Source organism: Sceloporus occidentalis, unplaced genomic scaffold (assembly GCF_023333645.1).
Source record: "Sceloporus occidentalis isolate IW3139 unplaced genomic scaffold, rSceOcc1.0.p SCAF_4, whole genome shotgun sequence".
NCBI lineage: Eukaryota > Metazoa > Chordata > Lepidosauria > Squamata > Phrynosomatidae > Sceloporus > Sceloporus occidentalis.
The window spans coordinates 193,946,244-193,969,215 of NW_028316984.1; the positions used below are offsets into that span (position 1 = coordinate 193,946,244).

The window sequence follows — 22,972 nt, forward strand, 5'->3', positions numbered from 1 at the left end:
GTGACTGTGGATCTGAGCTGCAACACCCCCCCCCCCCCCCCACGTGTGATAAGGTCCTATATCTTTTAATTTCCTAGGGGTGTGAGGCATGGAAAAGTTTGGGAGCCACTGCTTTAGGCTAGTTGTTGTTATCCACCCTCGGGTCAATCTCGACCCATGGTGACCCTGTAGACAAGACATCTCCAAGACTCCCTATGCTCCACTGCTCTGCTCAGGACCTGCAAATTCATATCCAGGACATCCCTAATAGAGTCCATCCATCTGGCATGTGGCCTTCCTCTCTTTCTGCTTCCCTCCACCTTTCCTAGCATTACTGTTTTTTCCAGTGAGACATGCCTCCTCAGGATGTGGCCAAAGTATGACAACCTGAGTCTTGTCATCTTGGCTTCCAGAGATTTCTGGTTTGATCTGCTCTAGGACCCGTTTGACTTCTTGGCTGTCCATGGTAACCTCAGCACTCTTCTCCAGCACCACATCTCAAATGAATGGATTCTCTTCCCATCCGCTTTCTTAACTGTCCAGCTCTCACATCCATCCATGGTAATAGGGAATACAATGTATGATTCTAACTTTCATGCTCAGTTGCATTTCTTTACATTTTAATATATTTTTTAGTCCTTTCATAGCTGCCCTCCCCATTCTTAGTCTTCTTGTGATTTCTTGACTGCAGTCCCCACTCTGATCAAGATTTGATCCCAGATATGAAAAGTCTTTTACTCTTCTATTTCATCATTGGGTAGATAGATATATGCTAGAGAGAGGCTAGAGATGGGGCTATATCTTGAGCCGCCAGGGCTTCTGTGGGTCGCCCCATCCCTTGCAGCCCGTTTCCAACATGTTCAAACACACGTAGCAGCCTCTTCCATGAAAGGGAGGGAGAACTGGGAAGGATGCCTGCAGTTTCTTCTCGGGTGCAGAACTGCACGTATAGTGGGCGAGTCCCGGCTGAGCTGATTGGCTGCGACGCAGCCGGAACGTTCCACTCATTTGCATGTCCCTCCTGCATCCCCCCCAGAAGCATCCTCAGTCCCAAGCCCAGCAGCAGCACCACTGGGAACAGCATGCCGAAAGAGAGCAGCGAGATGGCATGCCTAAGAAGGGACCTTCTCACGCTTCTAGACCTCACTGTCTACACCTGGCCATCAGTGGTAAGTATTATTATTATTATTATTCCCCTCTCCCCCCACCACTAGGTGGGACACAAGGCAGCTTTCAAATTAAACCAGTGCAATTAAGACATACAAACGTGGACATTAAGCTCCAAAACACACTGAAGAAACAATCCAGTTTGAGACCGCTTTAACTGCCCTGGCTCAACGCTAGGGGATCCTGGGAGTTGTAGCTTATTGTGGCAATAGAGCTCTCTGACAAAAAAAAAAAAAAGGCTAAAAGTTTCCCAGGACAACAGTTTCCAGAATTCCCTAGCACTGAGCCAGGGCAGTTCAAAGTGGTTTCAAACTGGATTATTTCTACAATGTGTTTTAGACCTAAAATGGTATTAAACTAGTGCAATAGTAAGACATCACTCATTAAAAGAATAAAATGCCATCATAAGATAAAAGCACTTAAAAACAGTGGTTATGCTGGCTGGGATAACTCTGGGAACTGTAGCCTGAAAAAGTGACATTTTCAAGCTTTGTAACAGGATTTAAAAACAGGCATGTATCTGTAGCCAAACACTTCTGTGCATTTTAACAGTTGTGCAGGAGATAACTCTCCAAAACATTTTCCCAGCCAGCAGTAACAGCAGCTATTCTGGCTGGGGTAATTCTGGGAAGCGTAGTCCAAAAGTGACATTTCCAAGCTTTGCAACAAGATTGAAAAACTGGTGGAATGTATCTGTAGCTATTAGTTTTAGTAGCTCCATGTTTGGAGGCAGTCAACCTCTGAATATCACTTTGCCAAAGAAACCTGCTGCTCTTCTGTGGGTATTCTGGAGAAAGTTTGCTTATTCTCTCAGCTTTGTACCACATTTAAAATGGGATCTTGAAACACTGCTCAAAGTTTGGCTGGTGATGTTGGAAACAAGATGCTACAATCGTGTTAGTCTGGAAAATCAGTATGCAAATGGATCTTGTAGCACCTTTGAAACTAACTGAAAGAAGCTGGTAGTGTGAGCTTTTGTAGACTTGAGCATAATTCCTCAAGCAGTGGTCTCCAGTTATTGGAGTGGGGACTAAATGCAGCAATTTGCCTTGGATCTTACAGTACAAAGGGTTCCCTGCTTGAGCTCTTGTGCATACTGTTGGCTCCATTGCACATCATTTACCAATTATCTATAGACAAGATCATTTTGTGTCCTGTCATGACAGAGCTTGCAAGAGTGGTTTTTGGGGATTACAATGTGACTGGGGGATCTGAAGTACTTTAGTCCAAAAGGTAATTTTTCCAAGGTCTGGTGGGGGGCAGCAGTACAGCCAATATCACACCTGCCTGCCATTTCTAGCCTGTCTTGTGGAATCCAGAGTCATAGCTGTGTTAGTCTGGAATATCAGTATGGAAAGGATCTTTATGGAAAACAAACTTTGGGGCGAAACAGACAGTCAAAATAAGCAGGTTTCCAGCTGGCTTCAAGTCCGAGTTTTTAGATGATGTACTCCTTGAAGCCACTCTATGGGGAGAAAAGCAAGACTAAAAAAGAGCTGGGTTTTTCCTCTTCTTCCCAGAAACTGTGCATCTTTGCATGTATGTCTAATGCATTGATGCCAGGGTGGCTCTAAAGCGGCATGCTTTCCAAACCCTAACCCTAATTGTGCATGTAAATGACCCATCACAGGAGCGCATTTCAAAGGAACGGAGCTGCTGTACCCAAGCGAAGAGGGTGGCAGTGACATCTCTCATGGAGATGAGTACAACATACACAAAACAGACAGTCAAACAGGGAGCATGGGGTGAAGGGGGAATGATTGTACCTTGCCAGCATCTGCATCTGATGCCAGCAGGTTCACAAGGACAGCCATCCAATGGAATGGCAGTCACCAGTGGTTTGCTCCCGTGAAGGTGCACAGGAATGGTGGTGCTGGTGGGGGAACAGTTTAAAAAAAAAAAGTACCTAGTAGCACAGCTTGAAGCTGGACCATGCAGTCATGACAGGAGCTGCACTGTACAGTCGACATGCGCATTTCAGCCACCTTTGGAGCAAGCAGTATGGTTGGGGTTTCAACGCAGCTTTGGAAAAAGCAACTTCGAGCCGCTTTTCCCTGCCCATCTGTTTCGCCCCTGCCATACAAAGTTTACGAAAGCTTCTGTTACAACGTCTTTCACTCAGTCTCAAAAGATGCTACAAGATCATTTTGCTTGTACAATTAGGTTAACTGTTGTGTTTTGGACACATCATGAGAAGAGAGGACTCATTAGAAAAAACAATGATGTTGGGAAAGGTGAAGGGAAGTAGAAAGAGAAGAAGATCACATGCTAGATGGCTGGACTATTAAGGAAGTCATGGGTATGAGTTTGCAGGAACTAAGAGTAGTGGAGGGCAGGGAGATGTCTCATCCACAGGGTCACCATGGTTTGAGATCGACTCAAAGGCAGTTAACAACAAATGCTGTATTCTTAATACAGTGATCTTTTTTTTAAAGTACACCTTTGTAACATTTATTCTAAACTAACCAAACTTTTCATATAGACAGAGATGTGGCAGAGAAGTAACAACAACAACAACGTAATTAGGAAAGTAACGGGATTAAAACAAATGAACAAAATACTGAAAGCTTGACCTATGACAACAAAACATTTTTCATTTATTTTTCTAGGTAAGTGGGAAAGTTGTTGTATCATTTCATATTAGAGAATACATGTTTTCCACATTCTTCAGCTATGAAGGGATAAGACATGGTATCGTCTATATTTAGTTTTTCTTTGCAAAATATGGGAATGTTGATGCATCATGCCACAATTTTTATCTGGAAAACTAATGTTATAAAGTTCCATACTAAAAAAGGGTGCATCTGATTGCTAGTATGTTGAGGTTTTACTTACAATTTCCCATTTAAAGGAACCAGCTCTAGTTTTTAAATAAGCTTGTATTTGTCTCAGACCACTGCATTTTCTAATATTGAGGAAGTGTGTATATTTCTGCTATATGTACAGTAGCTTCATAAGATTCTCAGGGGTTCCCTGGCCCACTTAAAAAAAGGCACCCAGATCATTTCCTGTGTGGCCACAAAGATTCTTCCAGGTCTTTGGATAATGTCCACTGACACTGATTTGTAGTGACTTGGATAGCATTACACATTTCAACACAGTAACAAAATCAGACTAGTTTTAGTGCTTAAAAGATTCACGTTGCCTGTGTGTACAAACTGAACAGCATTGGTTGTATAGCAGACAGCACCCCAGGTCATATGGGTGATTTATTTGTCAAGTTACAGCTGCCATGTGGTGCAACAAAGTGAAAGAAGCTTTCTGCTTAGCAACTGTAATGTAAGAACCATCTCCAAAACAGAATTATCTGGACAGGCAGCCTCATCCCAGCAATGGATGTCTTCTATGCAGGAATATCCCTAACCTCCTTCTCTTTAAACTGGCATCTCTTTACATACTGAAGCTGAAACTAGTTTCTAGTACTTCCACCATCCTCCCTTCCACCTTTTTGTAGCCCACCCATGGTCCTCACACAAGACAGGACTCACTGCATAAGAGTTAAGTTTCACGTACCACTGATTCTAGAACTCTTAGCTTTTGTGCCATTTCCAAAACAATAATAATAAAAAAAGGTGTCACAGCTTTCATTAGTAAAATGGATGAAACACAGATGTACTTTGCTTAATTAGAAGTGCAGAACAATTAATGATTTCTTTTTTGCATCACTGCCTCCTAGTATAGAAATTTCTCAAGCAGTATTTGGTTATTGGAGAGAGACAGGTTTCTCTATCATGTCAATTAACAAAATAGCAAATTTTTCTGTCTCAGCTGAACAACTCAAATATACCAAAAGGGTGAAGAAACACGTTTTTGAATAACTGTAGCAAACACAGGTGAAATTCAACAGCTGCCTCTAGCAGAGAATTAAATATATCCTGCTTTCACATATTACCTTAAGACAGCAGTGAGTATATCGGAGAAATGGAAGACAAGAAATGAAGCCATACAAATAACACTGTGTTGATGAGAGCTGAATACCTCAATTCTTGTTTTTATCCTACTACTAGGAATATCTGAATTCATACTAAAGTATATGAGCAAATCATATATTGGCTAGCAATGTTTGGGCCTTTGTAACAGGGGCCAGAGAAGATGATTACAAGACTTTAGCCATACAGTGTCATACCGCTAATATATTAGGGGTTTTATGGTAAAAAAAAAAGGCAGTAGACTATGTTATATGTAGATCTTTGTCAGGATTACTAATTTTGTCATTGTTGTTTTATCTCATTTGATGTTCCCATAGCATCCTGGCTGGTTTCAGTGCTGTTTAGAGATAAAGGTGGCACCGCAGACTTGGGATGAGAGCTTGAGGCAATCACGACTATTTCAAGTGAAAATCAATATAGAGACACAAAATTCATAGTTCATCTGCAGATGTAACACTTTGTTGCAGGCCTGGTCCACTTATATTTTATTGATGTAATAAAACAATACAGTTAGTGTTAGATCCATCCACAAAAAATGGGGGAAAGAATGGGGAGAATTATTATACAGCACATAGAAGGAAAGTAAGATATTTTGTGAAAAATTCCCTAAATAAAAAAGGTTCCTAAAATACATTCAGCATTACTGAAATCTATGGTTAACGAAACGAAACAAAACAAACACATGAATGTTAATAGCAACAAGGTGCATAAAATGCAAAACATTAAATATTACCAAGCAACTCAGTGATGAAACTAGGCAACTCTGCTAACAAGGCAGGATGTTTTATGATTTGCTTGAAATATCATCTCTACCAAACATTGGGAAATTGGGACATTTAGATTCAGTTATTAGGTACACAATATTAGCAGGAACTTTCACAGCTATAGGCAGGGGACAATTCCCTCTGAGTGGACAAAGCAACTGATACATTAAAAAAAGAAAACATTTTCCCTTTAAAGAGAATTTATCCACATAAATAACATCAAGAAGAGCCCTCCTGGATTAGACCAAAGGTCTATCTAGTCCAGCCAGATGCTTCTAGGAAGCCCACAACCAGGGCATGAAAGCAACAGCTGTTCCCTGTTGTTTGCCCCCCAGCAAACTGGTATTCAGAGGTACACTGCCTCCAAACATGGAGGATCAATCTAGCTATCATAACAACATAGCCCTATCCTCCTTGTCTAATCTTTTTAAAAGCTATATAAGCCAGTGGCTTTCACCACATTGTGGCAGTGAATTAATGCATTGCGTGAAGAATTGCTTTTTTTGTCCATTCTGAAATCAACATTATTGGGAGATTGCAAGTACTGTAAAGAGAGGGGGAAATGTATCTTTGCTTTCTCCAGAACTATTCCAAATTATAACCATCCCCCTTCCTCCACCATCTCTTTTCCCGTAGAGGCTTGCTAGCCTCTCAAGATCGAATCTTTCTTTTCCCCCAACCATGCCTGGGCATTACCACAGCACTTAAGAATTCTCCCACAGTACAACATGACAAAAAGAGAGCGTTACTCCAAAATGTCTACATGATTTCACAGGCTATCAACATAAAAAAATAGGGAAAAAAGGGAAAATGTCCTTGAAAACTAGCTTTACAAATGCAGAATATATTGCATGAGGAACTGCTGGCATTTTGTATTTATTTTATTAAGAAAATAGATTGTGCGATTGTGGCTACAAATGCACTGCTGCAAAGCCATGTTTCTTTTTTTCCCTAAAAAAATGAGAGTAAAAGTAAGTAAAAAAATTGCTTAACATCATAGAGCAACAGAGCACAAGAAGCCTTCAAGCAGAGGACAGAAGGCTTAGACAATTTTATTGTGGCTGTGTATTATTTGATAAGAAATTTTTTCTCACTGACAAATCCCTTGTCAAAATAAAAAATAAATACTTTTTATTTAAAAAAAGGTGCCTACTTCAAAGCTGCCATTGCAAGCGTGTTCTAAATGTACTGGACTTTATTAATGTACCAAAAATTGCACCATTAGCTGAGTTACTGTCATCAAAAAAAGAGAAAAAATACCTAACTTTCTTTAAGTAAAAGACTGTCCAAAGTAGAAAGGGGATCAGAACCAAACTAACTGAATTAGTGCAGTATTTGTAGCCAGGCTTCTAAAACCAGATATAGAAAATATAAATAGACTGCTCTTAGGTGGTGAATCACCAGTGTCCAAGAAAACCGAACAACTGTGAAGGGGTTGTGGTGGAGGGAGCTCAGTTGACTTGATCCAGGGCTTTGAGCAACTCTTCACCTTGTAGCAGGTTTCTGTTGCCTTGTATGGGAGCATTCACTTCACAGTCATAGCTGGTAAGCTGTGGAAGTCCCTTCTCATCCATTGACTGCCCTAGAAGTTTACTTGCTATATCTAAAAGGGGAAGAAAAAGCAAGTTATCCACTTAAAAATTCAGAACACAAGTTTCTTGCCCCTGTTTTTACAGACATAACAGCTTGGAAACAAGTGTCATTGTGGTAGTACACCTTGAAAAGCATGTGGCCAATGCCACCTGTCAATCCAAATGGACAGCCCAAGTAAAATTTCCAGCTATCAGGATTACAGCTGACCACATCACAATTACACAACATGCTAAAAAATATCATGTAAAATAAAAACAAATTAGGCAAACGGGTGTGTTTTATACAAGGTGGAGAATTCTGCTTTTGAAAGCACACTCTGCATGTAAATCCAGTTTGGTTCAAATTTTCTCCCAAATTTTAAGAATCCTGAGCTGCTGCTCCTTTCTTCAAGGTACACATATGCCCTGTTTCACCTTTCAGAACCCCTTGAGACAGGGGCCCTGATTCCACAACCTGACTTCAAGTATTGGGGAGGCTGTGAACCTCTGGGTGAAACCTACTTATGCAGAGGGGGAAAAGAGCAGCTGTTTTCTCTTCCTTTATGAACAATATTGGAGTAAGTTGATTAGATCAACACATGCAAAGACACTGACCTGATGGTAATAAAATGACTGTCTTCTCCGCCACCTCATTCTGCCCATTAGGTTTGCATCCTTTTACACGTTTCCAAGCCAGTGATACGTTTGTTCCAGGAGTGCTGGACTGCGCCAATAATGTGCCCTTTTAACACACACATCACAGGAAAGTCCATTTAATCAGAAAAAGCCCAAACACATATGCTATCAAAAGGAAGTTACAAAAAAAACCCAAAACCCCACCATACACTAAAATGATGTTTCATTGTCAACTAAAGTGGGATGGAATTTAGGAGGGAATCTTTGAAAACTTACAATTCCTACTGCTTGGAAAAGTAAGCTGTCCTGTTCCATTTTTCTCTTCCTCTGAATATTATGCAGAGCTATTATCTTTGGGTTGAGCTCTTCGTTTGTTGTAGTTGATCGACTGAGGGGGGGAAATCAAACTATTAATTTTCCTCTAGATTACTTTCTCATGTTAAAATGAAGTACATGTGTTTATGAGTCAGATACGAATGAAGTCCACACTGCTCTTTTGCTTATACAAATACAAACACTCCACAGCTTACATACAGAGAACACTGGCGTGTATGAAGCAACACTAGGAGCATCTTCCCTTATCAATGAATTCAAGGTGCCAAATTATATCTCAATAAAACCAAAACAGATAAGCCTATGTTCCATGTTATGTAACTGTTGTTAGAATGTACCACTGTTGTTAGGCCACAGATAATGCAATGAAAGGTCTTTTTCCCCCATATAATATTACCAATACTTATGACATGCAAAAAGGACCTGGGGATTATTGTTGATCATAAGTCTAACATGAGACAGGTACATGATGCTGCAGCAAAGAAGGTGAATGCTATTTCAGTTTGCATTCATAGAATCATAGTTATCAAGTCAAGGGAAGTAATAGTCCCACTATATTCTGCACTAGTCAGAGCTCATTTGGAGTCTTGCAACCAGTTTGGGGCATATATAGACAATGAGTTCAGAGATGGTCAAAAAGGATGATGAGAGGTATGGAGAACAAAATGTATGGAGAGAGGCTGAAGGAGCTAGGCATATTCAGCTAGGTGAAGAGAAGACTGACAAGATCACACTTGGCAGAACTGAGTCTAATGATTTTACATTATAGAAGGGTAGATTTCATTTGAATGCAAGAAGGAATGTCTTGACAGGAAAAGCAGTTTGGCAATGGAACCAATAGTCTAGCAAGGTGGTGAGGGTCACCTTCTCTGGAAATCTTCAAAAAGAGACCAGACAGCTACCTGCTGGGGATGCTTTTGCTGCAGACTCTGCACTGAGCAGGGGGTTGGACTTGATCCTTTCACCTCTTTGATTCTATGACCTATCTAAAATATTGGGGAGGAATGTACAGAACAGCCTAGTGACAAAGATATCAAATGAGATTCCCATTTTTCTATTTCAGCTTGAACTTGCACTCTATTTCAGTTCTTAGGTGAACATTCTGCACTTGGACCAGAGTTACCACAACTTTATACAAGGTACCACTAGGAAGAGAAATAAGTGCTTCCAGGCAAATACAAATTTAGCCAGACCAGAGACTGCCCTGACACCAATTAATCCAAACGTGGCCTCATGTTATATAATTGTTTACTGGGTATGCCATGCCATCAACCTCTACAACACAAGCATATGCTCCAGAAGAGACAAGGAACAGGCCATTTCATTGTATTTCTAAAAAAATGAATAACTTAAAACCTATTTGCATCCTGTGCTATGTTCATTCTTCTCCTAAATTACAGGACTCTAACAGTTAATGTAAATTCCTTGTTGTTTTTGTTGTGTATCTTCAAGTTATTTCTGACTTATGGCAAACCTATGATAGGGTTTTCTTGGCAAAATCTGTTCAGAGGGGGTTTACACTTACCTTCCTCTGAGGCTGACAGAATGTGATTTGCCCAAAGTCACCCAACAGGTTTCCACAGCTGAATAAGGATTTGAACCCTTGTCTCCAAGTGTCCTACTCCCGACACTCAAACCATTACACTATGCTGGCTCACTCACTCCTTTCAAGGTGATTTATTCAATTATTAATTGTGATCACTTGAACATTTTGGATTTAATGGACTAATAGTCAGCCATCATCCCTTCTACTGCTTTTGTCTGTTTCACCTTACAGAAAGGATGATTAGATACCAGATCAGCCTGTTTTCCTCCAGTCTAGGGTGTCATCATATATCCCTATGGATAAATTGGAAAAAAAAAAACCCCGAAGCAAAACAAAATGAAAAACCCTGGGATTTGTGTTTACGATACTGTACTGCTCCTGTTGTCTACTACAGAAGTCATGCTGGCTCCCTGTAAAACACTTCTTTTCAAATTCAGCAGCCAGGATCGTATAGTCTCTCCCTCTCCACAATAAACCACTGTTTAGTATTATGAGTGCACCACGAAGAAGACTGAACACTTCCACATGTGTAAGCCATTTTTCAAATTCTGTTTCACTAGGGATCCTGCTTGGTAGCCACCATGCAAATGCACAGAAGCACAGTCAATGATTTTAAGGAGAAATGGAAGGGGAGATTAATTTTGGAGAAAAGAAGGGAGACCTGTGTGTAAGTACTCTGGCTCTCAATTTGGAGTGCATGATTTTCAGAGGGTCTGTGTTACAGTATATCTGCACAGGTCTGTGTGGTAGGACTTAACAAAATATTGTTGTGCACATGGTGATTGCGAGGAAAGAGGGAAAGAAGAACCATGCTGAAAGCACTTTGCTCTGCTACACTGCTCTGAATGAAGTTACAATAGTCACTGGTATTGCAAGAGAGCTTTGCTAAACTCACATGTACATGAGCATGTGTGTATGTATTCCCCATGAGATACAAGAAAGGATACTTTTTGTTGCAACAGGAGCTATCCCACAACCCAATAAGGAAATTCAATAATCCAATAAAGGAAATCTCACCAAAATGATGATTAAACAAAAAAATTAATTAAAAAAATCTTTGCTTAATAAGTGGAGACAGTCCAACTGCCTGTTTCAAGATTTGTTTCAATGATACCTCACTTCAGTCATCTCAGAAAGACATGACAACTGGGCTGACAGCCATTGCAGTGCCCCATAGAAGCCCCATAGAAATATCAGCCCATTAGTCTCCTTCAAGTAATGCAAACGTGTTTTCTATTTCAGGTTGTTTTTCACATTTTAACGGAGTACAGCTTACACACAAATTCTTTTTATTTTCAAACCACCGTACCACCTCCCTCCAAGTAGCAAACAATTTCTGTTATTAGTGTTCTCTCAAATCTAAAATTATGGCACTTTCCCTGCACACTTTGTGATGTGTCTTTAACTGCATGGTGTGTGTGTGGGGGGGGGGGGGGGAAACAGGGGAAAGATGTGGTATTTACTGGCAACAACACACCAAGAAAATGAAATTCTAATTCTGGATATTAAGAGGTAAAAGAGTTGTGCTTTTATGTAAAGACCATATCCCATATGTACATGTTTCTACCCATATTTCATGTGTTTAGAGCATGGCTGGAGTTATGCTTCTTTAGTAACTTGTCTCATGTTTTGAGGACCAGAAAATAAACTAAGGGGCTCGACAGACAGGCGATTGGTCTTTGCTGCACACTGCAGCACCAATGTGCTGGCCAAAAGAAGCTTCTTTTGGCAGTTTCCAGGAAGGGGCGTGATTGGCACACTGGCATGCCCCAATTATGTGTGTGCGGTCTGCCGCCATCCAGACACGGTGCTGTGCGTATGTCATCATGGCGCCCCCTGTATGGATGAGGGTGAGCCATGATGACACAGCCGTGGACTAGGGCTTCTGGGCATGTAAATGGCCAGCCCCCATCTAGCCCTAGTTTGCCGGCAAGACGGTGGAAGCACGCATCTGCACCCACCCTTACTTATCAGACAAAGAAACTCCAAAGCTGAACCAATTCTTGCACCACACTGTAAGTTCTGCTCTGAACTTGATAGGTTGCTAGGGCAAATCACCAGCTCTTGTGACCTTCAATCCCCAGTCTGTGAACAGGGAACAATAACCACCTCTAGCTCAGTCATGAAGTTCCCGTACACGTGAATATGATGGACAATGTGCTTAGAACCCACCATCCAGACTTTTAAGTATATCTACAAAAATGCAGCTTAGTCGTGAAGTTCCTTGCTGAAGTACTAAACACCCAGGAATAATTCTTTCCTTCTGTGTAAGCATATATATTGCAAAAATGGGTTTAGGCCAACAGCAGCTCTTTTTAAAAAAATCTACCTTTTACCCAACGTGACAGTTAATAAGTTTGGCGTCCCTGGACTTGATGCCTCTTTTTGCTCCGGCGTGCCTTTTCCTGTTCTGACCGGGGATGTCGTTCGACTTCGGTTCTCAGTGTAGGGCAATGCTGGGGCATTGTTCATTTCAAGGGTGATGTGAATGGGAGCCGTGAGGGTCTTTGAGTCCTCTTCATGTTTGATTGTCACAGGCTTTATCTTGTCTGTGGTATGCAATGGAACTGGAGCTGACTGAAATTCTGTGACAGTGGCCCCACTGGAAGGAGGGTTCGCAGAACTGTTCTCTAGTGGAGAAAGCTGGTCAAAGGAGCGTAGCTGGAAATCATCATCCATGGGGATGTATGGAGCCAACATTTCCAAATCCAAATCAGTTTCCTGAAAGTAAAGAAACAGAAATGTGTAACTGCATATGTTGACAGAAAAAGAACATGACTCAACTGAAAACAAATTTATTATTAGAGCTAAAGAGCCGCTACTTTGAAAACCACCTGTTAATTTTAGAATCATAGAATCATGTAACACCCACTTAAATTAACAGAGACTTTGAGTAGCCCAGCTTTCAGGGGCTTGTAAACTGTGGCTACTATATGTATGCCCAATACAGTGGGTTTTTTTCTATTATTTTAAAGAGATATTAACCACCTTGGAGGCTCCAGGAAAGGTTATAGGTCTGCAACTCATTTATAATTACATTAAAGTAAGATAAATATATCATAAGCAAACAAACTGCACAATTTCAAGACAGCCTTGCACCAAATTTTAGTACACATTTGAAATTTCCCCGTGTTCAAAAAAGAAGACTGGCCGTGCGGTTGGGAGACAGGGCAAGCAGCAAACACTCAGAAATGACTTTGTGTATGCATATATAATGTGGAGCACAAATCTCTGGAGCCATGACATTTTATTTTACTCTCCCTCCCTGATTCTATTTTTCGTTTCTCTCTCTCTCTCTCTCTCAAAGTTATACAGCTTTCCAGCTTCGTGAAAGAAGAAGTATGCACTATTGTAAGTAAAAGCACACATACAGGTAGATTTTAAGATTAATCTGACAGAATGCACTAGTAGTCCAAAACCACATGCAGCGTTTTAGATAATGTGCTCACCTGTGTAGAGAATGGTTTTTTTGACTCTGGATCTATTGCAAAGAGCTTTTCCACCAGCTCCAACTTGAATTCGCTGGCCATCTCATTATCCACATCAAAACAGTAGTCATTAGGAGTACTACTGGGCTGTAAAGATAATCCACATCACTATTAAATAAAATGGGACCAGTTCCAACTATTTATCCAACTATAATGAAGTTGACTCCATGCAAAAGAAATAATTAGTCTACATTCACAGATATCCCCCAAATATTGGAAGTTAAGAGATTCCTATGAACACAGTGAGGAACAACTGTGCTACCACATCTCCAATGACTTCCTAAGTCTTACCCATTCACAGTTTGGTAAGTGTATCCCCAAATTTTAAATGCACACTTAGAATAATGGCTCACAGTACTTTCACCTCCCCCATCTTCTTTCAAGGAGATGACCCAGAAAGTATCCAGAAAAATATTATTTTGGCTTTTGGTAAAGCAGAGTATCGCACTGTCAGCTAGAGAATTCTATACAAATCAGAATGCTTGTTAACCTGCATACTCAGATGAGTCAAATGAATGGGAATGGAGGAAATATAATATTAGCTATTATGGATATTGATCAGTCCTTTTATGCTAATTCAAAATCCATCAAAACTGTTTATTGAGCCCTTTTAACGAAAAAAAGACTTTTGATGGAGAGAGGGGAAGGGTGGCATTCAGAGTGTTGCATTTAGATGGGGATGGTCTAAATTTGATCTGCATGAAATTCATCAGAAGAGATCAGGCTCATCTCCAGCTACTCTTCCTTGGACTGTTGTGAGCAATGTTTAGAGCTTCTCAGAATAAGGGCAGGATACAGAGTTGACAAAGAATTAATATTGAAAATAGATCTTTTATTTACAGGGCAAGCAACAGATTCAGTAAAAGATGACAGGTTGCCAACACCTACTCAGATGACTAACCTCAGGTGAGCTTTGGCTGGTGCTTCCGTCGGAAGGAGTGGCCGGCTGGTCTTGCGTCCGACGAATGGAGAAAGCAAGATCTAAAGGCTCTGTGCTGGACTCCAGTTTAGACACCACCTCTCTATTAAGTGCTGGGTCAGCATTGCTACGGAGCAGTTTGGTAGCTTCAGAAGCAGGTAGTGGGGACATGGCCAAATTTATACTCTGCAATTTCTCACTGGATGAGGGGAGCATTACATCATTATACAAAGGAACGTCATCAAACTGTTGTTCATCAGTCTCTACAAAAATTAAAAGAAATCATCAGCCTAAGTAAGAAGTGTAGCATTGCACTTTAAGGGGCTCAACAAAATATAGCAGATACCAAGGGCATCCAACCCAACATGCAGCTTGTTTCAAAATACTTTATAGCTAACTTTACTCATCAGCAGGTTCTTTGAACTAAACACACACCCACCATCATTGCCGAAATCTAATGCAATTATGGTGTCTCCAGCCGCAGGAGCAAGGTAGGTTAATGCATCTGGCTCCTTCTTCAGTTTCTCAAAGAGGCTGTTGCTATCTTCCAGTTCAGTCTTGTCAAGTATTTTGATCACACCCATCTCAGGAGAATCTACCGGTTTCAACATACACTCTGTTTGCTGGAGTGAAAAAATCAAGTCCCCCTGAACAACGCCACTGCAGAGGAGCAGAAAAGAAAATATTACGGAGCTGGTAATAGCCTAGGGTGTTCATTTGATGACAGCATGCACTTCAGTACTTCCTAGCTTCCTGAACTTTTTTCTTGTTAAACCCTGAGCATTGCCACACAGGCCCTGCTCACTGCAAAGATGTTTGGAAAGTGTTCTTGAGCATAAACTCAGATTACACGGAGAACTGTTCAAATAACAGTTAACACTTATATTGCTCCATACTCTAAAACACATCCAACATTCCCCTATGGCTTGCACTCATTGTTAGGGGGATGCAAACAGGAGATCAGGAAACTGATCTGCCACTACACATCTTGTCTTTGAGGAGACTTAGGGCTTTTAATAACTTAGTTTGAAGGCCAATGCAAATAATTTGTTTGTGGACAAGCCTATACTCAGCATTTAGTGCATTCACTTAAGATGGTTAAAATATTTGAAAAATTGTTTGTGGTGTACAATTTTTATGTTATTGAAGTATATAACTTGCCTGTATGAAAAGGCAAATATGGTACAACACGTACTGGGCTATACACATTATCTTTGTACTAACTGCATTAATGCCACCGTAAAAAGCACAAGGGTCTGAAGTCAGAGTATGCTGAAAATTTAGCCTGATTGTCTGAACATAGTTTACATCAGAATCAAGGCTAGAGGTTTTATCTCACTTTGTCCACCAGTGGAACAAACAACACTGGCAGACCAGATGTTCCTTGTCACTGTCCCCAAAGTCTACTTCCAAAGGTTGAAGGACACTTCAGAAGAGATCTGGGGATATGATGCAGATATGATGCAGAAAGAAGTTCTGTTGCATAAGTGGGGGGGGGGGGGCGCTGTTGAAAGATGCAGTTATATACTGATAGTTTAAAAAATGTCATAACTGCCTTCTTTAAATGCTATCATTTTCCAATCACAAAATCTACACTGCAACAAAGTAGGCACATCAAGCAGTCCACTCAGTAGTTTTCAATACTCTTAAAACTGAAGGAGAGCTTTAGGCAAAACCGTAGCATCAAACACAACACACCAACAACTCCTCAACAAGAAGTCAGACTGCTAAGACAAACTGGTGTTATTAAAGCCTGGCTGATGACCTTTTGGCACAAAAATAACTCCATTCCCTGGCTCACCTTAAAACGTAATTCACACACACTATACACTGTGGCTGGGAATTCTTGGTGTTGTAGATAACAGTTGCTTGAGTCTCAACCCAGACGTAGCCCCCTTGCTTGGCAAGCATTCTGTACTGCCCGGTTGTCACTTGCCCTTTAGCAAACACTGAAAACAGAAAAGAGCTCTGCGTTATTTGTAGGTAGGGTCTAAAACTGTTCACAATGAAAATGCAACTAATTCTAAGCATGATGATATATGTCGTCACATATAATACAGAGCAGTAACTGTTGCCCACAGAGAAGAATGTCAATGCTATTTGATCTTTAGCAAGGCTTCCCCATCCTCCAGCCCTGCACTTACTATCATGATGTGTTTTGGTCAGATGATCAGAGTCTAGGGCATGGTAGTATTCATATATGGAGCGACCCAGGAGCTCTTCGGGGTCATACCCTATCAGCTCTGTAATTCTTTATGCAAAGGGAAAGAAGATTGTTAATGTATAGTATTTCTTCATATTACAAATAAAAGTTTCTCTCTATTAATGGAAATTGTTTTATACATCAAATGGCTGCAGGTGTATTATCTATTTCAGAAAATACAGGTTCAGTCTCCATTATCAGAATTCTGAAATCCTCCAAAATCCAAAACTTTCTTCATGGGTGTCTGAGAGAGTGACACCTTTGCTTTCTGATGGTTCGTGTAACTTTGTTTCATGCACAAACTATTAAAAAATATTATGCATAAAATTACCTTCATGCTCTGTGTATAAGGTACATACAAAACACAAATGAATTTCATGCTCAGACATGGGCCCCATCTCCAAGATATCTCATTATGTATATGCAAATATTCCAAAATCCAAAAAAATCCAAAACACTTCTGGTCCCAAGCATTTCAGATAACGGGAACTAAATCTAAACAACACTCTGCTGGCTACTATAGTAACTAAGTGGCTACTGTATGGAAATGCCAACCAAGGTCACTTCCCATATTTAATTAGTATGCCCTGTAAAGAAGTATTTTCTTTCCATTTTTTAGAAAGGAAGGCCATTTGTCACCCCATTAGTCAGAAGCTGATTACTGAGTTACTGAACACACCTATGCCTGACATAGGTCCAAAACACAACTACAGAAATAATCTGGTTTGAGACTGCTTTAACTAAAATAAAAAAAATAAAACAAATTAACTGCCCTGGATCGATGCTAGGGAATTCTGGGAACTGCAGTTTTGTGAGACATTTAGCCTTCTCTGTCAGAGAATTCTTTTGCCACAACTACAAATCCCATGATTCTCTAGCACTGAGTCTGGGCAGTTAAAGCAGTCTCAAACTGGATTATTTCTGCAGTGTGTTTTGGACCTTTGTAATTTATGAAGGTTATGTGTCCTTCTCAAATTATGACTTTTGTCACTTGTGAATTTTGAGGAAATATCACTGCAAGCAGAAATTTTAACAATGGAAACAGCACTCCTAAGTCTGTAAATCCAAGCACAACTGAAGTTCAATACATGGTATCAATTTTAGCTTGTACTGTATCACTCTAAAGCCAACAAAAGTTGGTTATCACTGTGTGGTAACCCAAACAGGCAGCTTTCAACCCTTCATCATACAGTAAATCACTATACTGGTCAAATACACTGAGATATTAGTTGCTACTTGCAAGCAGAATGAAATAACTGCAGGAGCAGCTTATCTTACAATGCAGCTCCCACTTGGAAGCAAAAAGAATGATTTCTTAAAATAAAACTATCTTTCTGCCTTAGCACACTCAAAAATGTACAAAATCCCATGATCCTAACCCTAAAATTTGTTGTTTTTATTGTTGTAATCCCGCCTCGATCCGCAGGGAGAGGCGGGAAATATAAATAAAAATTATTATTATTATTATTATTATTATTATTATTATTATTATTAAAATCTGTTTTATCAGTGATCTACTGATATCATAGAATCATGGAAAATAGAGTTGGAAGAGACCGCAAGGGCCATCCAGTCCAACCCCATTCTGCAATGCAGGAACTCTCAGTCAAAGCATCCCCGACAGATGGCCATCCAGCCTCCGTTTAAAGACCTCTAAGGATGGAGACTCCACTACACTCCAAGGGAGTGTGTTCCACTGTCAAACAGCCCTTACTGTCAGGAAGTTCCTCCTAATATTGAGGTGGAATCTCTTTTCCTGCAGCTTGCATCCATTGTTCCGCATTGTAGTCTCTGGAGCAGCAGAAAACAAACTTGCTCCCTCCTCAATATGACATGCCTTCAAGTATTTAAACAGGGCTATTGTATCACCTCTTAACCTTCTCTTCTCCAGATTAAACATCCCCAGCTCCCTAAGTCATTCCCCATAGGGCATGGTTTCTAGGCCCTTCACCATTTTTAGTCGCCCTCCTTTGGATACACTCCAGTTTCTCAACATCCTTTTAAACTGTGGTGCCCAGAACTGGACACAATATTCCAGGTGAGGCCTGACCAAAGCAGAATAGAGTGGCACTATTAATTCCCTTGATCTAGACACTATACTTCTATTGATGCTGCCTAAAATTGCATTGGCCTTTTTAGCTGCTGCATCACATTGTTGACTCATGTTCAACTTGTGGTCTACTTGGACTCCTAGATCCCTTTCACATGTAGTCTCGTTCAGCCAGGTGTCCCCCATCCTATATCTGTGCATTTCATTTTTCCGCCCTAAGTGCGGTATCTTACATTTCTCCATGTTGAATTTCATTTTGTTACCTTTGGCCCAGATTTCTAATCTATTAAAGTCATTTTGAATTTTGACCCTGTCCTCTGGGGTATTAGCTAGTTTGGTGTCATCTGCAAAGTTGATAAGTATGCCCCAATTCTGTCATCCAAGTCATTGATAAAGATGTTGAATAGCAATTTCAGAATACTGTAGGCCAGACTTATTTCATACCCTGTCTCCAAAGTATGAAGACATGAGATACTAATGTTTTAAATAAAGATTTGTGCTGGATGAAACAAAAGAGCTTTCTAACCTAGCATTTTCTTCCTAGAATGGAACAGCTGACTAGTATGGAAAGTGCACAAGCAGGACTTGAGTGCAACTACATCCTTCAAACCACATTAAAAGCCTTTAAAAATTCATGTTGTGAGTCAGTTTTGTTCTAGGTTGAACATTCACTATTTAGAATGCTGATCTTTTGGCTAAGGGCTTAAGTATTAAATTCTTTCAGCCACTTGGTGGCAGCGTTACACAGAAAAACTACTGTTCAAATCTAGTAACATAAAAATGTTTAACATACAGTAACACAAATGTCATTCAGCTTCCAAGGCATTCTTGTTCATATCTCTTTTAAAATAGTGTTTGCACTCTTTTGATTACAGTGGTCCCTTCACGTTTGATGAAGGTGAAGGACCCCTGTGAATATGGAGAAACCATAAATAAAAAACACTATTCTTTTTACTTGAGGGGGCACTTCTCTAGGAATCTCCAGGTCCTCCAGTGGAACTCTATAGTCACCATCCACCAGAAGTTGATCTCAGAATCATGCTGGAGGACCTACAAATGCCTAGAGAAGTGTTTTCTCTGCAAACCTCTAGGTTCTCTAGCACAACTCTATGGTCAACTTCTGACAGAGCTGCACTGGAGGACCTAGATTCCTAGAGAGTACATATTAATCAAAACTGCAAATAATCAAATCCGCAAAAGTCAAAACTTCAAATGTGGGGGACCAATTGTACTAACTTATGAAATGGGATGACAAATTTCATAATTACATTCCCATCATTTTTCATCTGAAAAACTCCCCCCGCCCAAACTTTTACCTTCTTAAGCTACAAAAGTAAACAGGGTACACAGAATTCACACTACTGCTCAGACTGTTGAATTACTGAAAGATAAGTTCAAAGAAATAACAATGCAAGATTGGAATACATGAGAAAACAAATACAGATTGTAATAGGCAAGACAATACATACAGCAAGGAACTTGCTGGCAAAATGAGGAATGGTTCGCCCTCTAACCCCAACTCCAAGTGTTACCTTTCATCACAGTATGAAAATTTCATGTCAAGGCTGTGGCGGCTGAGGAATGTTTTGCTGTCCAAGGGGACTTCAATATTTGATGGATGAGGGATAGGCTCACAGATTAATACCAAACATGTCATTGGAGGTTTTTTATATCCACACACGGTCTGATTATTGCAATTGTCATAGACTCGAATGTGTCCTGTGCAATGAAGTACCTGAATGTAAGGATGGAAGGGGAAAAGAAGAAGGCGGTTTTATTAAGCATTTTTGTCCCACTTCAACCAAAAAGGTTTCAATAAAAAACAGAACAGTCTGGGTCTTGGGTTTCCAATCCAAGGCACAGCAGAAAAAGAGAAAGCTGGCGGAGGAAAAAAAACAAATGCAGGCACCAATTCTTACAGTTACATAATATCTTTTCTAACAGCAGCTGGGATGGAACATTCAGGGAAAGGACTAGCCAAGAGGAGCTGGCCTTTCATCTCAGCCAATGCTGCAGCCCCAATTCTCATCTCTCTGCATTAAACTGCCTGCTGCTAGGTGATAGTTGTAAAATAAATAAATAAAACTTTTATTTATTTCCCGCTTTTCTGTAACAAGACAATCAAAGCGGCTACATGTTAAAATCCACATTTACAAATTTATGTCCCAAATTCCCCCCCCCCCAAAAAAAACAGGATTAAACAAATTACAATTAAAACATCTATTAAAAACACAATAAAATACAGTGAGGACAGAGCGGTGGGTTGATACATGATGTGGGGGGCAGTCATTCTGTGGCCGGGCACTTTTATTCAGGAAAGGCCTGCCGGAAGACATCCATCTTCACAGCTTTTTTAAAGCTGTCTAAGCTGGCATTTTGACAGATCTCGTCTGGCAGACTGTTCCATAGTTTGGGAGCAATTGCAGAGAAGGCCCTCTGGGAGGTAGCAGTTAGTCTGGTTTTTAAAGGCTGCAATAGATTCCTCCCAGAGGACCTGAGGGTGCGGGGCGGATTATATGGAAGCAGGCGATCTCTCAAATAGGTTTGACTCAAGCCATGTAGGACTTTAAAGGTTATAACCAACACCTTGTACTGTGCCCGGAAACTAATAGGCAGCCAGTGAAGAGATTTTAAGATGGGTGTTATTCGGTCACTCCTAGTTTTTCCAGCGACCAGCCTGGCTGCCATATTTTACACTAGTTGAAGTTTCCAGACTAGGCACAAGGGTAGCCCCATGTAAAGCGCATTACAGAAATCAAGACGTGAAGTTACCAGTGAATGTACAACAGTTTCTAGGTCCTTTACTTCCAGGAAAGGGCGCAGCTGGCGTATCAGGCGAAGCTGATAACAGGCACTCCTGATCGCCGCATTCACCTGATTTCTCATGTGAAGCGACTGATCTAGGAGCACCCCCAGACTGCGAACACAATCCTTTGTGGAGAGCGTGACCCCATCTAGGACTGGAGGTTGCAACCCTATACCTGGTGTGGGGGCCCCTATTAAGTACCTCCGTTTTGTCTGGATTCAGCCTGAGTTTGTTTTCCTCATCCAGCCCATTACTGCTTCACGACACTGATTGAGGGGGAAAATGCCATCTGTTGTCATAGCTGCTGATCGGGACATGGAGAAATACATTTGGGTGTCATCAGCTTACTGATAACACCCTGCCCCAGTCAAAGTCAGTTTCTCAGAACAACAAACAGGATGACCTTACTTCCCTTCTCTCTTTCTGTGGCAGCCTGATGTTTCACAGCTCTGTACACTGAAGGCAGACTACTCCAGGATTCTTAGGCCTATATATGTACCATACTGCATAACAAGTGGGACTTCTTAAATTCAAGACTTAACATTATGCCACTCTTGCCAAAATAAACCAACCAACCAACCAACCAACCAACCAAAAACAACCACTCTTATGTAAGCTTGAAGTCACAGACACTCCTTTGACACAAGGGTGCAGAATAAACTATCAAAGGCCCATAGTAAGAAATTTAAAATTGGAGTAAATTCCTGAGACAGGTGTCCAGCTAAGGATACAAAGCAGCAAAACACCATTAGGTTGCAAGGAAGTATCTGACTGAGGTGACAAGAAACCTTGATAATGCCTCTTCCACTTTTGTCTTAGTTATAAAATTCCAATTATCCAAAACAAGTCAAAAACTAATGAGCACAAGATATATATAGCCTGCAGTGAAGAACAGTACTGGAATATTAGTGCTGTGCCTCTGAAAGGCTTACTTGATTATGAAAATTATACACAAATAGCTCTGGATATAAACTGTTCCGCTACAAAAGCTATTGTTTTTAGGGCACAAGTACCATTACCTTCCATGTGGCAGACTTTATATTGACAGTCCTTCCTCTGCTGGTCAATGTACACTTCATTCTGAGGAAAAAGCTGCGTTCTGTATTTTGTTCCTTTCCCTTTTTCACTGGACCTAAAGCAAGAGAGTGAAGCATCATTGTTAATTATTTCACATAAAACGAAACCCAGAAGTCTGCAACTGAAACACACACACAGCAAATATAATGTTTTAAAAATATTTGGCACCCCAATTGGCCTGTGGAACTCTGCTACAAGGAACAGTGGCTGTGATCACATGGAATGGCAAGCCAGGATCTTGAGAGAATCCCTGGTTTACTGAGGGGGAAAATGGTTTGATTTTGGCATATGAAGCCTGGCTTCTAAAAACAATCAAGGTCTCAAGTTCAGAAAACATGCTAAACTTCTGGCTCCTAGTAAGTTTAGCCACTCTTACTAAGGAATGTGAGCAAGTGAACAGGTTGCAGAGCATGAGCACGTAGCTTGTTTGCAGCAAGACAGGATCCCCTAGAATCTCAAGTGGCCAGTCTTGCTATAAATGCTGTGCTTGCTACAAATGGTCAT

General features: G+C 40.6%; 1 protein-coding gene and 1 long non-coding RNA gene across 2 annotated transcripts in view; one reads left to right on the top strand and one right to left on the bottom strand.

Moving 5' to 3' along the window:
- Positions 1-1,014: 1,014 nt before the first annotated feature.
- LOC149315215 (uncharacterized) lies at positions 1,015-5,526 on the top strand. The gene is made up of 3 exons (XR_016281039.1): positions 1,015-1,148; positions 3,629-3,755; positions 5,393-5,526. It is a non-coding gene; the product is annotated as an uncharacterized LOC149315215 (long non-coding RNA).
- Positions 5,527-5,541: 15 nt separating this feature from the next.
- The window catches only part of HIF1A (hypoxia inducible factor 1 subunit alpha), a 69,341-nt gene continuing 51,910 nt past the window's right edge, over positions 5,542-22,972 (bottom strand). Inside the window, exons 5-15 of the mRNA XM_089522757.1 lie at positions 22,411-22,523; positions 20,118-20,320; positions 16,477-16,583; positions 16,134-16,281; positions 14,772-14,992; positions 14,315-14,595; positions 13,375-13,500; positions 12,255-12,646; positions 8,323-8,434; positions 8,026-8,152; positions 5,542-7,442 (exon numbers count right to left, since the gene is read on the bottom strand). Of these exons, the coding sequence (XP_089378883.1) occupies positions 7,291-7,442; positions 8,026-8,152; positions 8,323-8,434; positions 12,255-12,646; positions 13,375-13,500; positions 14,315-14,595; positions 14,772-14,992; positions 16,134-16,281; positions 16,477-16,583; positions 20,118-20,320; positions 22,411-22,523 (1,982 nt within the window). The 3' untranslated portion in view covers positions 5,542-7,290. The remainder of the gene's footprint in view (positions 7,443-8,025; positions 8,153-8,322; positions 8,435-12,254; positions 12,647-13,374; positions 13,501-14,314; positions 14,596-14,771; positions 14,993-16,133; positions 16,282-16,476; positions 16,584-20,117; positions 20,321-22,410; positions 22,524-22,972) is intronic.